The sequence below is a fragment of the Copidosoma floridanum genome, unplaced genomic scaffold, assembly GCF_036245765.1.
Source record: "Copidosoma floridanum isolate Cflo_tuat_1 unplaced genomic scaffold, Cflo_Japanese_pri ptg000014l, whole genome shotgun sequence".
Taxonomy (NCBI): Eukaryota; Metazoa; Arthropoda; class Insecta; order Hymenoptera; family Encyrtidae; genus Copidosoma; species Copidosoma floridanum.
In genome coordinates, this window is record NW_028321891.1 from 2,669,720 (window position 1) to 2,689,845 (window position 20,126).

The 20,126-nt window shown below is 38.3% G+C and overlaps 1 protein-coding gene across 6 annotated transcripts in view; it reads left to right on the top strand.

The window, feature by feature from the left end:
• The first annotated feature begins 255 nt into the window (after positions 1–255).
• Spec2 (CDC42 small effector protein Spec2) overlaps positions 256–20,126 on the top strand; it is a 59,176-nt gene continuing 39,305 nt past the window's right edge. Inside the window, exons 1-5 of one of the 6 annotated variants that reach the window (XR_016293038.1) lie at positions 256–601; positions 9,342–9,421; positions 9,993–10,511; positions 10,949–11,306; positions 11,660–11,744. Coding sequence is in view for 1 of the 6 variants with exons in the window: in XM_089592041.1 (XP_089448167.1) it covers positions 9,367–9,421; positions 9,993–10,511; positions 10,949–11,298 (924 nt within the window). In the remaining 5 variants the exon portion in view is untranslated. Of the gene's footprint in view, positions 602–9,341; positions 9,422–9,992; positions 10,512–10,948; positions 11,307–11,659; positions 12,023–20,126 lie in introns of those variants that run through there. The other 5 variants (XR_016293037.1, XR_016293036.1, XM_089592041.1 and 2 more) reach the window with 5 other exon arrangements.

The following is a 20,126-nucleotide window of genomic DNA, read 5'->3' on the forward strand; positions in this document are numbered from 1 at the left end:
TTTTATATACACACATTGTAGGGGGCGCTCTTTCAAAAATGTACCGCGCCGACACACACACACACAGGCTGTGAATATGATATATAGGTATTCCACACACGGTACGTGAAGCGAATGTTGAACCAATAAGCAAAGCTGCGGCGAGTGTCTCGCACAGTCGCACCCGGTCTGGCTGGGCTCGGTGGCTCCGTCGTCTCCGGTGATTCTGGTTTGGCTTAGTTTCTCGCTGCTAGCCGAACTCAGCACTGCACGTTAGTTCGCTCCGTTTTTCATTACATGCATGCAAGTGCACCCTCTACACGCGTGTGTAGTTTGCCGTCTGCTTTCTCGCGTCTTTACGCAGAAGCGAACCGGACCTCTCTCGACAAGACGCTTTATACATCTCGTCCCTTATTCCACGTGTTCGTGTTAACCGTTAAAAACAGGCTCGAGGACATGTCCATGTAGTTGCACAGTGTGTTTTGCCTATATACAATACAAATCAGAACTGCTGTTCGCTCCGATATATATTATTTTGGACCAGCATCGCAGAGTGGGGTCTAGATTGTGTTCTCTGCGCGTCGTTTTGCAACCGACCGACCGATTGTCAGGCATTTGCGAGGTAAGTTTGATTATATGCGCCACAAGTTATACGTGTTCTCTTTTACTCACTTTCTCTCTCCCCTTATTTTGTGGATTTCTTTAGCGGTTAATGATTGTAAAAGTAAGAAAATCAGAGAGTGAGACGTGTGTTATTGTGAATTGTGAGTGTTGAGGGTATATACGATGGCGACGGTGTTTTTCAGAATCACTAAGTATACCTCTACCACTTGATGATGCTGCAGAGCCCCGTTAGTCCCCCGAAATTTGCGGTACGAAATCAACAATGACCTATAACCTTCAAATAGGGAGTTGCGTCGCGTTTAATCGGTGTTTGTGTATTTACGTTGACTGTTTACGGCAGGTACGATTGAGCGACACTACAAATATTTAAATAAGTTATTGTATACTTATGCCATGACTGAAGGATTAATGCAGTGTTGTAGATGGTTTTTTTTATTTTTATTTTTTGTTGTTGTTGATTCTTTAAATCCAGTAAATCGATGATTCGTTGTTTCTTCTTGTTTGCTTGACAATTTTAATGAACTTGAAAGCGATCAAGATGCGTATTAAGAAAGGGAGGGAAGGTGCATTGAGAAAAAAAATGTTAACTTCATTAATTTAGTTTGTCGCGTTGATTATCACAAAGTATTGGACTGTACGCATTTTTTTTCAATAAACTAAACTTGACTAAGTTCTAGAGAAGTGCGTCACGAATGTAAAAAGTTCATGATAATAATCGGGATGCATTTACTCACCCCTCCAACTTTGACGAATTTCTATAGAAATTTCATTTATATAAATACTTACACAGAACATTTTAAGTCTTATATTTTTTGACAATCTTTGTGACATGACAGATTTTTTTTATCCAAAATTGAAATTATAAAGCACTATAGTTTACCTAAGATATTTCTCCATAGTGGCATAACAAAAAAAAGAGTAAGTATGTATTATATTATAGTATAGGTACTGTTGTACTGTCATGATGATTAAACATCAATTACTAAAATTCATCATACACTGTCTGTACAGTCTACACTTGGTCTAAGTTTGGTTTTGATGATGAAATTGTACATTAGTTTCATACGATCTAACGTTTACATAAGTATACTATACCTAAAGCATTAACGCTTACTTTTTTAATTTTCTTAGAATGTTGAGCTCATATTTCCGGTGCTGATAAAACTTTATTGATAAACATTAAAAAAAAAAAAAAAAAAAAAAAAAAAAAAAAAAAAAAAGCAGTGGTTGTATGAAAATATAATTTTTACACTAAAGTGTAATAAAGTCTATTTTTACACCTAAAGTGTCGAAAAAATTACAAAATAAGAGTTGAGAAATTAAATCTATACTGTTTTGGAACATAAAAATACTAAGTGTATACCTATATTAAACAGCTGCTTTGCGTTTTAAAATGTCTCAAATGGGTATACACGCAAATTCCGAATTATATCCCGTTGCTTCATGTACACTAAAGGGACATATATTCGCGGACTAGCTTCGGACCGAAATCAATCACACCAGACGTCAGCGACACTCAACGCGCGTAGCCGCCGCTAAGCTAGTCCCCGAATATATGTCCCTTTAGTGTACATACTTAATAGATACGTGAGTGCTGAGAATTTCAAATCAAAGCTAAAGAATAATTTTTATATCGAATTTGTGGACACTTTTTTTTATGTACACCAATGTACAAAACATTAACACAAATTTTTTCCTCAAAATATAAAAATAAGTTCGCACGCGCGTGACTCAACATTTACATTATCCCGCCTGCGTCTTGGATTCACTATCTGTATATTACACACGCTTAAAAATTCAACAGACGGAAATCCGTGAAATATATGAAAGCCATTAGAGTTGACAATTAAAAACTCGTTTGGAACGTCGCGCATGAGTCATCCCACGGATATTTTTATCCACGCGTCTTTTCCCATCTTCTCTTTCTGTTTTTCCTTCAAAAAATAAAAAGTAAAAGCAAAAAGGCCATCAATACCCATCAAAATACTTACTCACCTCGCTTGTACGCATGTATTGCTCTACACATCGTTGGCTCGTCCGAAAAAAAAAGCACGACTTGCTGCTAGGTATACAAAAAGCATGTCTCCTCGAACTCAAACAAAGGTCAGCTCGATTCGCTTAAACCCTACTAAAGGATTATACTTAACTTGGGCAATAAATTACTTTAAATCCTGAATAACGTACTTAAAAGACGATTCAAAATATGTTTCAACGGTTTGTCAATATTGTTTGTCTTCGCAGTGGGTCTTTGGTCCAAGGTTCGACGAGCCGTGCTTTTTTTTCGTTAAGACCCACCATGATTTTTAATTTTTTGCATATTCACACGGACGATTGGTCGTCATTTGCAATGCCAAAGTTATAATCTCGACATATTGTACATACAATTACATTCTTCGCTCTGCCATCAGTAGCATGGAATGAACGCCGAGAAGAAGGTGTAGTATACCTATGGTATAGGGAAAAACAGAAAAAGAAAAAAATCACATTAAAGCCGGCTCGCAGCTGGTAGCTTTATAATAATATACTTATGTACATCGTGCTCCTTGATTCTCTTGTGGAGGCACTGCAGTACCAGCAGCCCAACCAACTAAACCGTCCAGAAGGACAAGGAAGAGTCGGGGACGAGTGAAGGGATCGGGGGGGAAGAGAGAATCGTGACCGTGTGCACATACATCTCGGTGCAGTACTCTAGAGAGAGAAGCTGAGAAGAATCAAGGAATGTGCGCGGGGCAATTCGTGTGCACAGAGAGTGCCGCGTGGTATATATATATACATGATACTTTAGGGTACTACATATATATTATACTTACCTTCTGGACTCGTTTTTTCGTTGTCGTCGCCAGCTTTTGTATCAATTTATACGTACATTTAAACAGCACGTGCTTGGTTACACCAAATTTTCGTTCCCATCGGAAAAAAAAAAAATCTATTGTCGAGTCTCTCGTATATTATACGGACACCTAATCAATTGCCATATATAAACGTGATTGCCAACAGGACGAGCAATAAAAGATCTTTGCTCTTGATTAAAAGTTCGAGCCCCCCTCTTCCATTTACCATAGTAAACCCACATTTATTAAAAAGCTCGAGAACATGATAAACAAATACCCTACTCATTCTGCACACTTGAAATTTTTTTCAATTTCATTGCCAAATGTTTGCATCCCGTAACAATCATCTATTCACCTTGTAAATCGATTACGCATTGTTAATTTAATTTATTTACACACCCATAAGTCTTTTGCTTTTAAAAAATTATTCCAGTTCGGCGCGTAATGTTGCGTCGTGCTTGGGTATACGAAAAAAGATGCTTCTCTTCGCACATCTACTACTTACCATCAACAACTGCGGTGTTATTGTGTGTAAGCAATTTAAAGAGTACACGTATAATATACCTCCTCCCACGAAAATTCCAACGCGTAACAAAACAGGCCACTTTTCGTGTCGCCTGTACTTGCATCTATTTTTTTTTTTTTTTTTTTTTTTTTGTTTCCCTCCCTTTCTTTTGATTCGTCTGTGTACATATTACGCGACGTACACACATACAGACTTACGCCAGAGGCACCTCACCACTTCCATTCTTGATGCTTTGGAAGGGGATCCCGTAAAGCTTGTGTGATCGCCATCTGCCGCGGCAACACATGCGTACATACCTACATAGCTACTTCGGCTTCTTCTATACTTACATACCTACTTATGTACCCTCTTTTTTCCGCCGCGTAATTTTTTTTTTGTTCTCGTCGCCGCTTGCCCTCCTTTCTCGTTTTCCTTACCTCTTCTCTCTCCTCCTTAAGTATATTACCTACTGCTCGCGTGCACGCTCTCCTGCTGCTTCTGCTCCACTGTTGCGGTCTTGTCTCCCCCCCCCTCCGCGAGAATTGTTCGTTTAAGCGAGAAAAGTGGTTAAATTTTTTTTTTTTTTTTCCTTCTCCCTTTGGCTCTCGCCGATCGATTTACGCACAGAAATTTTGTACCTCGATCGGGGCATACAGACTTTGGTGTTTTGAGCTGGAGTTCCTTTGGTTGTATTCCTTCGTTTCGTGCAATGGAAATTAAAAATAAAAAACCTCTTTGGCCGAAAAAAACGAATCCTGGAGACGCGAGCCTCGAGATACAGCCGAAAAGGTTCTTTTGCGAGAAAAAAAAAGGATACATCTACTCTGCACCACGGAGATATAAACTGGCTGATACCTTCGTGACGTCAATAGCGTAACACTTTTGGCACCGTGTCGTCACGCACGTGCGATTTTTGAAGCCCGCAATGCCTATATACATACTTACAGAGAGAGAGAGAGAGTCCTGTCGTGTATATACTTACATTACAGTATCATTATCGTCTTTGGTTTCAAACGAGAGAGCCGCAGCCGCGGAGACAAAGGGATCCGCGCGAGCAAATCAATTTCGAAAACTTTCTCCTCCGGGCCTTTTTTTTCGGATCGGCCGATTGTTCGCCCTTTCGTGAAATTTCTTTTTTTTTTTATCGCCTCCACTTACTTATATTCTACTCGATACAGAGAACAAGATAATTATGCCTTACAGCATTTACGTCTCTTCCTACACTTGAAACAGGTAAATGCATCCCAGTAAAGCTCCAATTTATCGCTGCACAAAAACTAATATGAACATTCACAAGCTTCTGTTGCAGTTAAATCGTGAAAGGAAAAAAAAAAAAAAAAAAAAACAATAGTAACTCATCTTTTTTCATTGTTAAATCAATCCCCCCCAATAACCTCATCCTCCTCTCTGTCTCTCTTTCGATATATTTTATTTGGCTACCTCTCACCACTCGTAGCTCCCAAAATTTCAGTGTGCAGCGGTGAGGAGAAAATATATATAAATAACAAATCGAGATTATAAAATAAATGCGCGAGGACGAAAGGGAAGCATCCTATCTTCATCTCCTCCATCCCTGTACAACATACACACACACCTATACTCCCAGGTATACCTATATATTACGTGCTCGCTTGACTGCCCCTCGGATACTTGTATTTTAAGCACACACAACAAAACACTCTGCTCACACGTATGTACATATACAGTACTTTCTCTGCCTCGTACTCTGCTTGCTCATGGCGTCGCTGCATCCATAGCTGCAGCATCAGCAGTTCGGTTTGCACACTTCCTTTATCTACTCGCCCATATATACATTATTCCTCCTCGTCCTGCTGATGTGTATACAACATATATGTATATGTTTATGTACACGCTCTCTGTTCTCTCCTTGTGTTGCTTGCACGGGCTTCTCCGTCCGCGCGAGCGAGCCAGTCTCGGTATATCCTTTTTATCCTCTTCTCCTTGCGCCCATGCATACCTCCTTTCTTCGCCTCCGTCTGACTGAGCCACAATACCAGCCACCATGACGCTTTAAAAGGCCCGCACGTCCTTCCTTCTCACATATATACATACAGGTGATACACACACCGCGACAACAACAACAACTTGTTGATGTGTGCTTCTTCTCTCCTTTTAATTCGTATATATATACGTACATAAATAAGCCCGCAGGCTGAGGTTACGGCAGCTATACAGCTACCGATGTTTTGTAGCCCCCATCCGATCGCTGCTCCGTATACGAATTATTTCTCCGGTGGAACTAGGGAACGGAAAATAAAAAAGATATTATCAATGGCACTATAAGGATGTCCGCTCGATTAGCCATTTTCGATCATTTGAACGGACGTTTCCGCGTTTCAGTGATCGATCGGTCAATTTTCCCAAAAATCCGTGCTCCCTATGTATATAATATATATAGCACAGCCAAGAGGTTACGCGCTCAAATTTCAGAGATCTTCGACGAAATCGTCCCTTCGCCCATGCAGTGAATTTGACACCCGCGTGTTTTTAGAGCTTATATTATATGAGCACCAGCATTTTACAGATAATATATATGTCTATATATGTTTATATCTACGCGTGGACGCATCGATGTATGTCTGCTACGAAAATGAGCACAGCAAAAATTGTCCAACGACAATAAGCGCGACTAAAAGGATGGTAAAAAGTATTGCTTGCCAAATTATACGAACGGTTATTAGTACACCTTTTTAAAACTCATAGAAGGGCGCTCTTTTTTTTTTTTTTTTTTTTTAGTGATACCGAAGTGATACTATCAATTTTCTTATCGTGAATAATAATTTCCAGGTATTTCAAGGATATAGCCCCCCCCCTCCTCCCCAAGTAAAGGTTATTCGTATTTCCGCATTAAAAATCTCAAAATTAAAATTTGTTAATATAATTTACTGTAGTTATTGTAATATCGGATTTTACATTATGTACGAGTCGCTTTAGATGTGTCGAAGCAACGAACTGCGATTAAACTCGTGGTAGACTCGAAAGACGTCCCAGTCTTAGTCGTAATATGGCATGAAAAGCTGTAATTTTATTCCCCGTCGTAACAAGTCATGTAGTTTCTGGAGCTGTGCTTATTTTCGCCGTAACCTTTGAGCGGCACTTGTTTTCGCGCAAGCCCGAGCTGTGCTTATTTTCGTAACTGTCGTTGACGTATGCGTGCCCGTGTTCGGAGTTGCACAATATTGTTGCACTGTCCATGTGGCAAACGGCCGAAGTTAGAGGAGAGGAAGAAAAACGCACGCCGACCCTACGTTTAACAACGGGTCGAACACGGTCCAGTTTCGAGCGATAGCTAGCGATCGATCAGCGCGTCTATCTGATCTGTTTTGGCTGTTTGCGTAGGTACCTGGGTATAATAGAATTTAAGTAAAAATAGTTAACGAAAGTCAACGAGAGTCTATTTTTTTTTTTTTTTTTTCTTTGATAATCGAGTTTTTGCGTGTACGCACTCTTCAATCTGGTTAAACAATCGCTGTGTGCTCTGTACACGTGCATGTACGCTCTATGTGATAACAGAATTGAAATTTTTTTTTTATGGCTCTTCGAATGAGATTAATGGGAGCTTGGTTGGGCATTGGAGGTGTAGGTAGGTTACGTAGGTTACACACGAGCGCACTCCAATGTTATTGGCATATTGGGTTTTCGTGCGTGTCTTAATTTGTTATTTAATTATTTTGTACCCAGCTGTGCGCCTGCAAAGTTTAGAGAGTGAATTCACGATACTATAAAAATTAAAAAAAAAAAAAATTACTTTGTTCATTATTTACAGCTAACAATGTCGTTTCGTTGCATTGTCTTAGTGTTCGTAAACTGCATCATTTACTAACGTACCTGTTAGTTTGTTTTTAATAATATTTCAAATATGGTTTTTATTGATATTTCCGTACTTACATCACTTACACTAGAATAACCTGCAGCAGCTTAGAGCGAACAAAAAAAAATGGGAAACATGACCACATGAAAGGTTTGAGAAAATCCCATTTTTCAATATGTTGCCGTCATGTTCTGCCTGACTCGTACAAACTCAAGACAATAAAATACCCTTTATCTTTGTCTTTCCATCGGTTGAAATATCTTTTCTCTACTTATCTCTTTCGCTGGTTTCCGGTTATACAACTCATGCAGGTACCTTATGCAGTCGATAGTCATGTATACCCACATGCTATATATTTCGGTACATGTACAATACATTTTTCTCGATGTATTTTAGTTTTTATCATCGTTAGACGAACCATGATGTACAGCTTGGAAATTTATCGATTTTTCGTATTTTATTAAACATTAATTACAGATATTTATAAGCGTCAAGCTTATAAAAATTTGTACCTTATAACTTTATTTTGTAATATTCTATTAGTGTAATGTTGTATTGGGTGGGTGTCTTTTGTAAGAAAAGTGTCATTTTTTAATTTAAAAAAAGTTTTGAAGTCTTTAGTTAATGACTTGATAAAAACAGTATCATTATTTTCCAAGTACGATTTGTCATACGTAACTATAACTTACGAAGGTCAAAATTCCAAAAAGTTATATCTATATTTAATCTCTTATCACTGTACGTTATTTTATAATTTTGACCCATCGTAAATTAGTCATTGATAACGAGTTGTATTCAAACAAAAAAATTCTATTTACGTCAAGTCGTTAATTAATAAGTTACAATTTGTGTTCCATTCGGAATTTTTACTTTTTTTGAGTGGGAAAAAATCACTCATTTCATAATTGTTCAACGAAAATTAAAATAAGCAAATTATTTGATTGTCGATAAAGTTTTTAAATTGATTAGCTTTAATACTATACAGTCTACCCAACTAAAGTTGTGTTATAAACATCTATTCAAATGACTTACCCTTGATAAATCACGTGACTACTGGCTAAGCTGAGCCAAATAACAAAGGTTTTATAATGTGCCTCATGAATCTATTAATTTTATACAAGTTGAAAAAATCATTTGAAACATGAGTTGAAAATTCAAATTATTGAATTACCGTTGATCGTTTGATAGAATCTTTATGCAAAATATGCGGTCAAAAATATATCGGCTGGTTTGTATTATGTCTATTAATTTGAGGAATAAACAACATGAAAAAGTTTCCGATGCTGATAATTTTTAGTTGATTTTAGTATATTAGTATACGTACTAACCAATGCATTTTGCCTACAACTTCTGCTTAATGCTTGAATTTTATTTTCATATAAGTACTCGAACCCCCTAAAGGTCTCAACTATTTTTCATAGAAATTTATCTGATTGTTGTTCTTCTCAAACAACAAAAAAACTAAATTTATATGCTCTCTTGTAAACACACAAACTTTCTTCATCAGATATCATATATCTTTCAATAGGTCAACAATCAATGTGAGTCTATATAATTTATTCTCTGACAGTAGCAACTTTTCACTACAGAAAACTATGGAAGATAATACTGCGATGAACGAAGGAATCGTAGAAACTCAAATCGAACAAGGTAAACTCAAACGTATTTAACATAATGTGAATGTGACTTAGAAATTATATATTATTTATGGTTTTATCAACAATATGTTCAAAATTCTCAAACTTTTCAAGTACTCCAAGATTCGTCGAGTTTCTAAACTTGAAAAATAAAAATAATTAGGTATATGTCTGTATATCGTTATTGTTATCAAGATAGAACCTAATTAGCATTAAATGATGTATTAAATCAACAATAAAATGTGTTATGTATATAATTGAGATCTTAAAAGATTCTTCAATTTAGTGTGCATTTCGTAGCTAATTTTTTTAGACTAGAGAAAAGACAGGAAATTCAATATATTTGATATTACCCTAAATTATAGTTAGAATTTACTCCAAGTTAAAGTAATAAGTATCATTTTGCGGAAATATGTGCTTTCTGCATTGAGAAAAACAAGGAATCTCGAGCTCGACGAATCTTCGTTCTTTGCGCGTATGCGTATTGTCATATCCTCCTTAGAACTACTTGATTGTGCTACTTAAATCCAAAATTTCATAAACAAATTAATTTTTTTATTTGTTATTTTCATTCGACTGTTCAGGTTCGGAAAATCCTTCTAATGATTCTCAGTGTGAGGTAGACATTGCCGTTTCCAGTGGGTCGAATAAAACACAATTCATTAAAAGAAAAGTAAAAGGACGGACAAATTCGCCAAAAGAGTCGAGTCCGTCCAAAAAAATCAAGAAGAAACAACGGATACGTGCGGGTGAAACGATTGATAAGATGTCAAAAAAAGCACACGCAGAGGGAAAGGCTGGTATAGGGAGAAAAGGGCCTTTCAAAGCCAGAGAAATGAAATCGTGCTCAGACTCTTGTCGTTACGTTTGCAAACGCAAAATCTCAGACGACGATCGACTAAAGGCTTTTAACGCTTTCTGGGCTTTAGCCGATAAAAGAAACCAATGGCAGTGCATCAACAATTGGGTCACTTTAAAGAAGTCTAATGGCAACACGAGTGACGAAGAATTGGGAATACAACATAAACTATACCATGACTTTCGATTGCCTTCAGCTGATGGATACGTCTCCGTCTGCCAGACCATGTTTACAAAAACTTTAGGTATTTTTCACACGATCTCATAATGCATTATTGTGACCATTCAATTTCTGAAAAACGAAATACTTAAGTCATAAAGTTTTACAATCACGTTGCAAGCGCGTGCCACACACACATTTGGCATTTCTGGGTGTGTGTAATGAATATTTCCAGTGAGTAGGGCGTAAAACGTGATTTCACGTTCTTAGAAAATCCTTGCGCACCAGTCGGCAAATAGTAGCTTATATAAATTTCCGGAAGTTCTAATCATGCAAACGGTTAAAGTTAAGTTTTAAAAAGATTTAGATTTCGATGGCCCGTGAGCGTGAAATTGCGTTTTGTGTCTTAATTACATCATTGCAGAGAACATTGCATGACATTGGATCTTACAATAAAAAAGAAAACGTGTTACGAAGAGTGTTTAATTTTTTTTTTTTTTTTTTTTTATTATTATCATATAGACATTTCCTACCAGTGGATCCGAACAGCTAAAAAAAAGCAGTCCGAGTCTGATTGTACTGGCATCATTAGTAAGGACATGCGAGGAAAGCATGACAATAGGCCCTTCAAATATCCGGAAGAATTAAAGAATAAGGCTCGAGACCACATGCGCAGTTTCCTTTCGACAAACTCGCAAGATTTCCCCGAAAGTGACCAAAAAAAAAATTTGGAGGGCCAGTCCTTGGCATCAATGTACAGAATGTACGTTAAAGAAGTGGGAACCGGAGTTGATGATTCTTTGCTTCTCAGTTATAACATGTACTCGAAGATATTCAATGATGAGTTCAGCAACCCTTTTGTCAAGACCTAATAAGATCTGTAAGTTATCATAATTTTTTTTTTTTTTTTATATATAAATTAATAGTATATTTCGCACCAAAAAACATCACCGAATAGTTAAACAACAGAGTCCTCTATCTACGTATACTTTTATTAATCGACATCTCTTTCCTTTCTCTCGACTTATCTCTGTCACTGGTTTCCGGTTACGCGACTCACGCAAGTACTTTGTACACACGTATTTTATAGTAATATCTTTTTCCATTCGCACGCAGAATTTAAATATTAATCATAAAATCTCTTCAACACACAATGAGAATTAATAATATGCAACAAATCTACTCGTTAATATTCAAGCCAGGTGTCATATGAGCTAAATAATTTGTTTTCAGCACGCATAGAACGTCGACGCAGCGTCAAGTGAGACCACTGACAAGTTGAATCATCTTAAACATGGCCGTACCGTCTTTATCTTCAGTAACGAAACATTTTTTTTTTTTCTGTACACAGGTCAAATTAAAGTATGATCTAGTGTAAACAATCATTTGACAAAAAAAGTCGTATCATTTTACTTCGGTGTCACGTTCAGAGAACGTCTGGTTATCAAACTCGAAACAGCAATATCATCGTCGTGCTCTCGTCGAACCAAAAGCTTGTACGAATATTGATACAACACATCTCAATCACTTAACGAATCGGTTTCATGTCTATAGTACAAACGAAATACAAAAAAAAAAAAAAAAAAAAAAAAAAAAAAAAAAAAAAAAACAGACTAGTTTGGACGCATTGTGCGATAAGCTTTCTCTGTATAATACTCGATAGTTCATTCTTGGACACCTTCATTGTGCCACTCGTCTATTTATTAACATTTAATGCATGCATACTCACCTTTGCTATTTTATATGTGCTTACAAAGGTAGAGAGCAGAAGCGTTTCGAAATATATTACTAAGAAAATTTTGAAAAACAAATGTTGCAAATGTTTAGTATTTAAAAACGATTTTGATTGTATTGACTTGCATACCTAATTGAGATTATACTGGGAAAAGTCTTCTCATAAAAATAACTAAATATATTTTTAGAGTAAAAATATACCGAATAAAAAAAAAAAATGCATGCGCGTAATCAAAGTTAATACGGTTAATACTACTATTATATTATGTATTAAGTTTTCTTGAAAAAAACAATCATAAAAAAAAATTTTTTTCAGTGGACAAAGTTAAAGATGATACTAAAATATATAGTATTACAGGAATAATTATAAAATTAGACTGCGTGTAAGTTGCGAATCGTTACAGATACCGATGTAAAATTTACGTATATTTTTTTTTGTTTTTTTTTTCATTCAAAACGAGATTTACATAATTGTTTAAAAATACTACAGAAACAGTCTGCAAAAATATAATGACTAATTTAATAATCTATCGATGTACGAAACTTACGTATTGTTTTTATTCTCTCTATACAATCATTCTTAAAAAAATTTATGTTATACTAGTTGAATGTTTCGAATGTCAATATTCGAATGAGTATAAAATATAATGTTCATCACAATCATTTTCAAAATATAGATTAATGAAAAACCAAATAATTGATTTCCATCGAAAAATGTACCCACTTTCATATAAGTACACATTTTCATCGGCACTATTTCTCCGTTATCGAAGTTTTTAATCGACTTCTTTCACGTAGACCTTTATCTTTCTTGACAATTGATTGTTGTTGTTGTCGAATTATACGACGCACAGTATAACACGTATATAATTGTACAGCCCATCGCGCAGCAAACCCGTCGATGAAATCGTTATACAATCAGTGGTTTAAAACTCAACGAGATACATCGCATCGCTAACTGTACCCCGACATACGTGCATCTGTCGGTAAATTAAATTCAACGCTTTATCGCTCCATAAATTGTTATATAATAATTACTTCGTCCATCTACACTGTTGGTATTACAGTCTCGTAAACAATATGCACTTATACAGACACTGTATGTTATCGTCGTATACTCGCCGTCGCAAATTAATAAACCGTGCTCGTGCGCTCCTCAAACGCGTACATCGCCTATAATCTTCTTGAACTTGCGTTCGAACCTTTCTTCTTGCTGCACTTGTTGTCGAGTAACGCTCACTTATCTTTAACAACGAATCTATTGGACTCGAAATTTTTTCACGATTTCGAGAATAAGAAAAAAAGATTCCGTACGAGGCACACGACCATAAAACGCGTTGTCTCCGATTAAAAACTCAAAACGCGTCCCTTCCGATGGGCACGAGGCGTGCGCTAGTCATAAAAAACAGCAGCTTACAAGAAGACGTGCGCACAAAGGAAATGTAACTCCTCATCCACACGTGTTACACGGTGATGGCACTTTGGCCTTGGGCCGCATTTTCGTAGATGGTCCCCCGTTTCTTCGGCACGTACGCGCCGATTTTCGAAAGGTTCACGGCCCAACTTTTTTCGACTGGATAATTGGATACATTATTTTTTACCATCCGCGTTGAGAAACCGAGCGATTCTTTGTACCGTTTAATATAATATATTTGCGCAATCGCCGAGCGAATTTCAAGTATCGCGTAGAGCGGCTACATTGCATCACCGATTTTCTCAATGCGAAGGGAGCGAGCGTTTTGCTTTACGTAAATACCTTTTCAATGCAAGTCGCGCGTGCACGTAATTTCGTATCGTGAAAAAAAACTCTGGTATCCTTTTTTTTTCGTGTTTTCATCAACATTCAGCCATCAATCATTCGTGCGGCGCTTGTACTTGCCGTTGTTATCGTTTTCGTCGGAAAAAGTGTATTTTTGTTGGCCTCTCCCAGGATCAAACGAACCGATTTTTACAATCCGTCCCAAGCACGAAAAACACCCACAAACACAGGAACGTACAACATAAACAACGTACGTAGTTCTACATTCGTGCACGAGGGGGGAGCTAAAGCAGGTCTGGTTTTTTTTGCTTTTCCACGTTGTTGAACCCTTTTCTTGAAAAAAAAAAAAAAAAAAAAAAAAATCTCGCCTCAACCCAAGACTCGCTGGCATGAGAATGCCCCATTGAAATTCCTTTCTCACATCATTATTTTATACACCGAAATTCTAGGGTTCGTTGCATTGTAATATACGCGCGTCACGTCCATCACGCCTTAATGAGCTCGTCTTGTTTCTGAATTCGAGTTTTACCTTTGGTAACGGGTACACCTGAGTACGCCTATGGAAGATTAATTTTTAAGTCTCTTTTGCTTTCGTTGCGACGAACGGGATCACGCGTTTGTTTAGGAAAATGTGGAAAAAAAAAAGTTAATTGAATAGTTGAGAGCTTATTTTTTTCCGATTGGCTCGCTTTGCCAATCCTCCCGGCGATATTTGCATTGCATTCATATATATATCTATACTTTTGCCAATACATCTTGCAAGACACCGAGGTGTTTCTTAATCCGCTCGAGATATCTCCGTAGGGACAATGACTTGAAATACTTACAAAACCGAAACAAATTAAATAAAGCGTGGAGAGAAAGCTCCCGCGCAACGTAGACAGATAAAACGCTTCGGACAGCGGAGCAAATCGCTTGCACGGGGTTTCATACCGAAACTAAATTTCAAGTTGATTGAAAAAAAAAAAAAAACATCTCGCTTTCGAGACCGGAAACTCTGACGCGCGACGAATAAACAAAGTATGTACACGAATCTGATCTGTTAATTGCACAAGCTAAAACGTCCGAGTGCGTTGACACGTGTTGTACTTCCATTGAGTTCACACCATGTGTATATATACAGGCGACATCGACAGTATACTTGACCATACTTGAGTTGAGAGAAAAAAGGGGGAGAGGGACCTGCATCCACAACGCTTTATTCCTCCCTCCAATAAAATATTATACATTACATATGAGGGGGCCCATACCCGAAAACCAACAATAACGGCAGCCCGCATGGGTGCAGCAAGTAGGAGTAGAGCATAACGTAGTCCAGCTTCCTTCGAATGATCGTGATGTTCTCTCGGGCACATTATACGTATATATACTATACGAAAAAGAAAAGCCAAGCTGTACTTATGCAGCGATGTATGAATATATTTTAAAAAAACGAGTCGTGTACGCGCGTGTATATATTATTACGTATACCCACGTTGGGTTACACAGAGGAAGAAAGTCGGCGTGGTTTCGTAAGTCCGCGGGTACCCGCGAGCGCTTATCCGATCCCGATCGGCAAAGATACAAAACCATCGCTTCGGGGGTGAAAAAAATAAGGGGCGTCACGGTGATCCCAATGCGACTTTTGTCCTTTTTTTCCTTTGTTTTTTTTTTTTTTTTTTTTTTTTTGTTGTTGTTGTTGTCCCCACGTTTGCGGAAGCGCAGACCGTGTTTTCACGCGCCGTTGTTTTCTCTCTCCCGGGCTCTTTGACGCGGCCGACCGTGAAAACCCTCCGCGCCGTCTTTTTTGTTCCGCTCGACTTGAGAAGACCCGCGCGCGTTTCTTTCTGTTTCCCGCGACTGAGCCTTCGGCTTTTCCGATGATGGGCGTGTGCAATTACAACCGCAAAGCTACTTTCGTTTCGGGAAACGTGGGATGTGTTGTGCAAAGTCTCGCTAAATATTTAGAAATCCCCATGGTCACGGCTCAACCAAACCTCGGATAGAGGTATATACGAAGTACCCTCTTTTTCACTCGCTTTTCGATAACAAGCGAGAGAGGTGTATATATATACATATGACATCGGAAGAAAGCGAAAGCTTGTGCGCAAATACAATCCCGTTGATGACCAAAGCTCGGTGCTGATGCTCAAATCCTCGCTGCGGAGCTCTCGCCTCCATTGTACATAAATAGGTATAATAGGCGCTTGCGTAACCGAACACGGTGCATTTTATACTGTGTATAACATAATATTAGGTGTACGCGCTAACGTGACATATCGCCATGTGTTATATCGGTTGGAATAAATTTTTACGAGAGGAATAACAACGACAGCTTACAATCAGTTGTGTCCACGTGCATGTTGTAGGTACACAATTATATACGACTGCAACAAATTTACACCGCTCATCCTTTTTATAAATTGAAAAGTACCCCGCGTGTCCTGTTACATATAGATACATATATTATACACACCCATCGGCATATGGTTGAAACAAATTGGAGGAAGAGGAGAAGATAAGTAATACGACGCTCGGAAGAAAACCGTTAATCGGCAACGAGAGAGAGACGAATAACAGATACTAAAGGGGGGGGGAGCGTCATTTATCTGCATGGAAAGAGTAAAAAAAAAAGCACCGTGTAGGTGCGTCATGTATAATTTCTTCTTATCAAGTCGGGCGTTGGGTGGGTATACACTTTGTTACACTCGAGAGTAACGCACGCGACGTACTCTCGTTACACCTGCAAAAGAGAAGAAAAATAGTAATAATAATAATAAGGTACCACCAACATCTTGGCGTGCACTGAACGCGTCAGACTGTAAACTATTATATTATAATCACGCTGACAGTTGGTTGACTCGCTGTACGGTGTTGTTGGTATATTTATAGCGATTTATAGGTATAGCGGCCCTGTACTTCGCGCGCTCCCGTGAGTACATAATCATCATAATGATTCAAGTATAAGAGAGAGAGAGAGAGAGAGTTGCATAACGCGAGAAGACGGTACAGTGGTGATGCATTTACGGGTGTACCTGTACATATACATGCGCTTCCTCACTTGTCGCAGGTGTGTAATCGTCGCACACACGCTCTTCACGATCGGTATAATACTATATATATACACGGTGCAGTGCTCTGCTCTACATTGATTCTTTTTTTTTTTCCTATTTCCCTCTTGGTGAAAACGTCGCGTCAAAGGAGGCGCGAGTATAATTATAAGAAAAGAGAGCTTTTCTCGGGTATGCATTTATTCCTTGAAAGTAAACTGCTCTCGAACTCCCCTACACTATGCTCTAATACTAAATTGGACGCGTTCGGGGAATAACCTTGTAACGTAAGTATAACGCATACTAACAAAAATACAATGTCATTAATGTAATCAAAGTGTGCATAATCGATGAAATACCGATGTATGAAAGGTGATCCCGCGCTCGTCAAAGAAAAAGTCGGATACCGCACGGCAGGGGTGGCCGATTAAAAACACCAGACATGCACCTGCACCGCCGTTGCAGACGTGCTCAATTGGTCCAATTTTTTGTTATCTCCTGCATAACGAGACGGCGACAATGTTGCAACACATAAAATTATACAAACTGGAGGGCGAGCAAAGAGAAGGGAAGAGTTGAGCTTCGCGGAGAAATACGTAAGAGGATGGGAGTCTTTCAATGGTACACGTGCTCATATAAATTATAAATAAGTACCCGCGCGTAGGAGGTTCGGGGGGGGGGGGTTGGCTCGTTTTGGCGCAACCGATCATTTATTTTTTGTAACCATTATACAGAGCTGCATTACTCTCGGTTACGTGATCGTACGGGAGATTTTCAATGCTTCACGTCTCATTTTATCGCACCCATCCATACACGGAATATTATCTAATCTTCAACACGAGATATACATGCCAACGGGGTAATTGTAAGGATTTGTAAATAAATTATGCCGTGGATCGTTGATTTGGCGTCTCGGACTTACATTCGCTGTGATTATACGTGTGAAATAAAGTAAAGCTCAGCTAAAATTTAGCGCTCGATTCCAAATGACGGTGCAAAAGACACGACACGTGTGCGTAACTTTTTTTCTTTTTTTCTTTTCCTCGTGAAAACGCGCGTGGATACATATATAGGAGGAAATGACTCCATAGTCGACGAGAAAAACCATGTAATCTCGCAGTACTGCAAGTAAAGCAAACACAAGTGTCGGGTCGGATCGAGTGATCGAAAGAAAAAGGAGGAAGAAGAGAAAGAAAAAAAAACACGAGCATTGGAATGGAAATGCAACAGCGAACCGAGGAATAATTAAAAGCGATTTAAGAGCTGCGCGTATAGGATAGTATCGTCCTCTTCGTTATGTAGACCGATAACGACGCGAGTCAGTATATGGAAACCTTCGACGGCGACTATACACGTGATGCGTTGAGAGAGGGACTCTTGATAGTAGTTAGCTCTACTATGCGCGTCAAAGGGAGACTATATAATCCTCGGCCGGGGTTTTTCTCACGCGAGATTAATTTTAGTTCCCCCTTGTCTTTTTTGTTTCTCGAAACGAAAAAAAAAAAAAAAAAACCTCGCAAGTATAGATAGCAAAAGTCTATTGCTCGTCCCGCTGCGTGTTTTAGTCCTGCGTCGAGCGAATAATCGACGGTGTTGGTATACGGTTATCATTACGGGCCGCTCGTCAATTAGACCACCTTCGGTGCAGCCGCAGGCACACGATGGTTGGCTGAAATTAGCGTAATTGACCGTTTGCCCGTACATGTGATAAGTAACACCAAGCGAGCGATTGATTGGTGATAACAATGTTTGCAAAGTGTCTTGCTATGTATATCTCTCGACACGATCTGCGTGTATACCTATACATATAGGTGGGACGGCCGCGATGATGGATATATTCATATACGATGTGCTTGTAACGTGATCGGTGCAACGACATACGTTGTAAATATATTATACACCCATAGGTAATAGGCGAAACGGGATAAGTCACGTGATGTTATATCGATCGTGTTTATCGTTAGGGAGTTTTTTCGACGACGCGTGAAAGAGAGGCCGGTGATAACAAGCCACACGAGAGACGATCGCGTGTTGTTTTATTTGTCGAGAGACGAGAGACGTCTTTGTTGGGCTGTTTTTTTTTTCTTTTTTTCTTTCGAGAACGGCCCATTTTTGTTTGGAGGAAAAAAAAAAAGTGTGCCGTTTGTCAAGAGCGAGATGTCGCGTGTGAATAAATTACCCTGCAATGTCGCGAAGTAACAACTCGTTACGCGTGAATTAAATTATGAATCCCGAGCCGCATGAGTTTCCGTTTGAGAAATGAGGAAAGAGGATGCATAAATATATGAAAAGGCAGAAAAAAATAAATTTTTTCGAGACGTGTTCAGCAACGTAAACGTATTCCCGTGAAAGGTATGAAAAGAAAAAGTTTTTTTTGCTAAAAATTTATTTTCAGAGCTGCGCGTGAATTCAAAATCTGCCGTAAACGTAAAAACTTACTGCGGTATATTATGCGTGGAAAATCAAATTCATGTAGGTCGCGTATTTTTTTGTATAACTTTTTTGCGCCGCATCGACGCAACGTATACACACACAGCGGCGCTACATCCTTTTAATTCATAACCACGTGTATATATATTGCTTCTCTCTTGCATGCACACACTTAGCATTCATACGCAATTAATATTATATCAACGGCTACTACCAAAAAAACGCTCAGTCTAATAATTTTATTTTTATTTTTTATTTTGTTGTTTATAGAAGCCGTCGATGTATTAATTGTATCATGAGCTGTGGTATATAATTCAATTTTATCAAGCGCTGCGATATGGATTTATGATATTTCGATTAATTTTAGAGACTTATGTACAGTGCTTATATTTTTCGCGCTATTAAGATAACGTTTATCGCGGTGTCTTTTTATATTACAGCATCTGGGAGTTGTTGTTTTTTTTTTTCGCAATAAGTGTGCATCAATTTACATTTCGTTTTAATTGTGATTGACGCTTATTTTTTTCCTCATCTCAGTGGCGCGTGCAGATATTTAATGTTCTGTTCAGCAACCGACTTAGATACCATACATGCATGTAATTATGTACCGCGTACAAAGCATGAATCTACTCACTATAAGTTTTACTCTTTTATTGTTGTGGTGTTACCCGATGTAAGTTATATCAGAACTTCTTGAAACAATAATAACGAGCAATTAGCGGGCTGCGATTTCGCAAAACTTATTTGC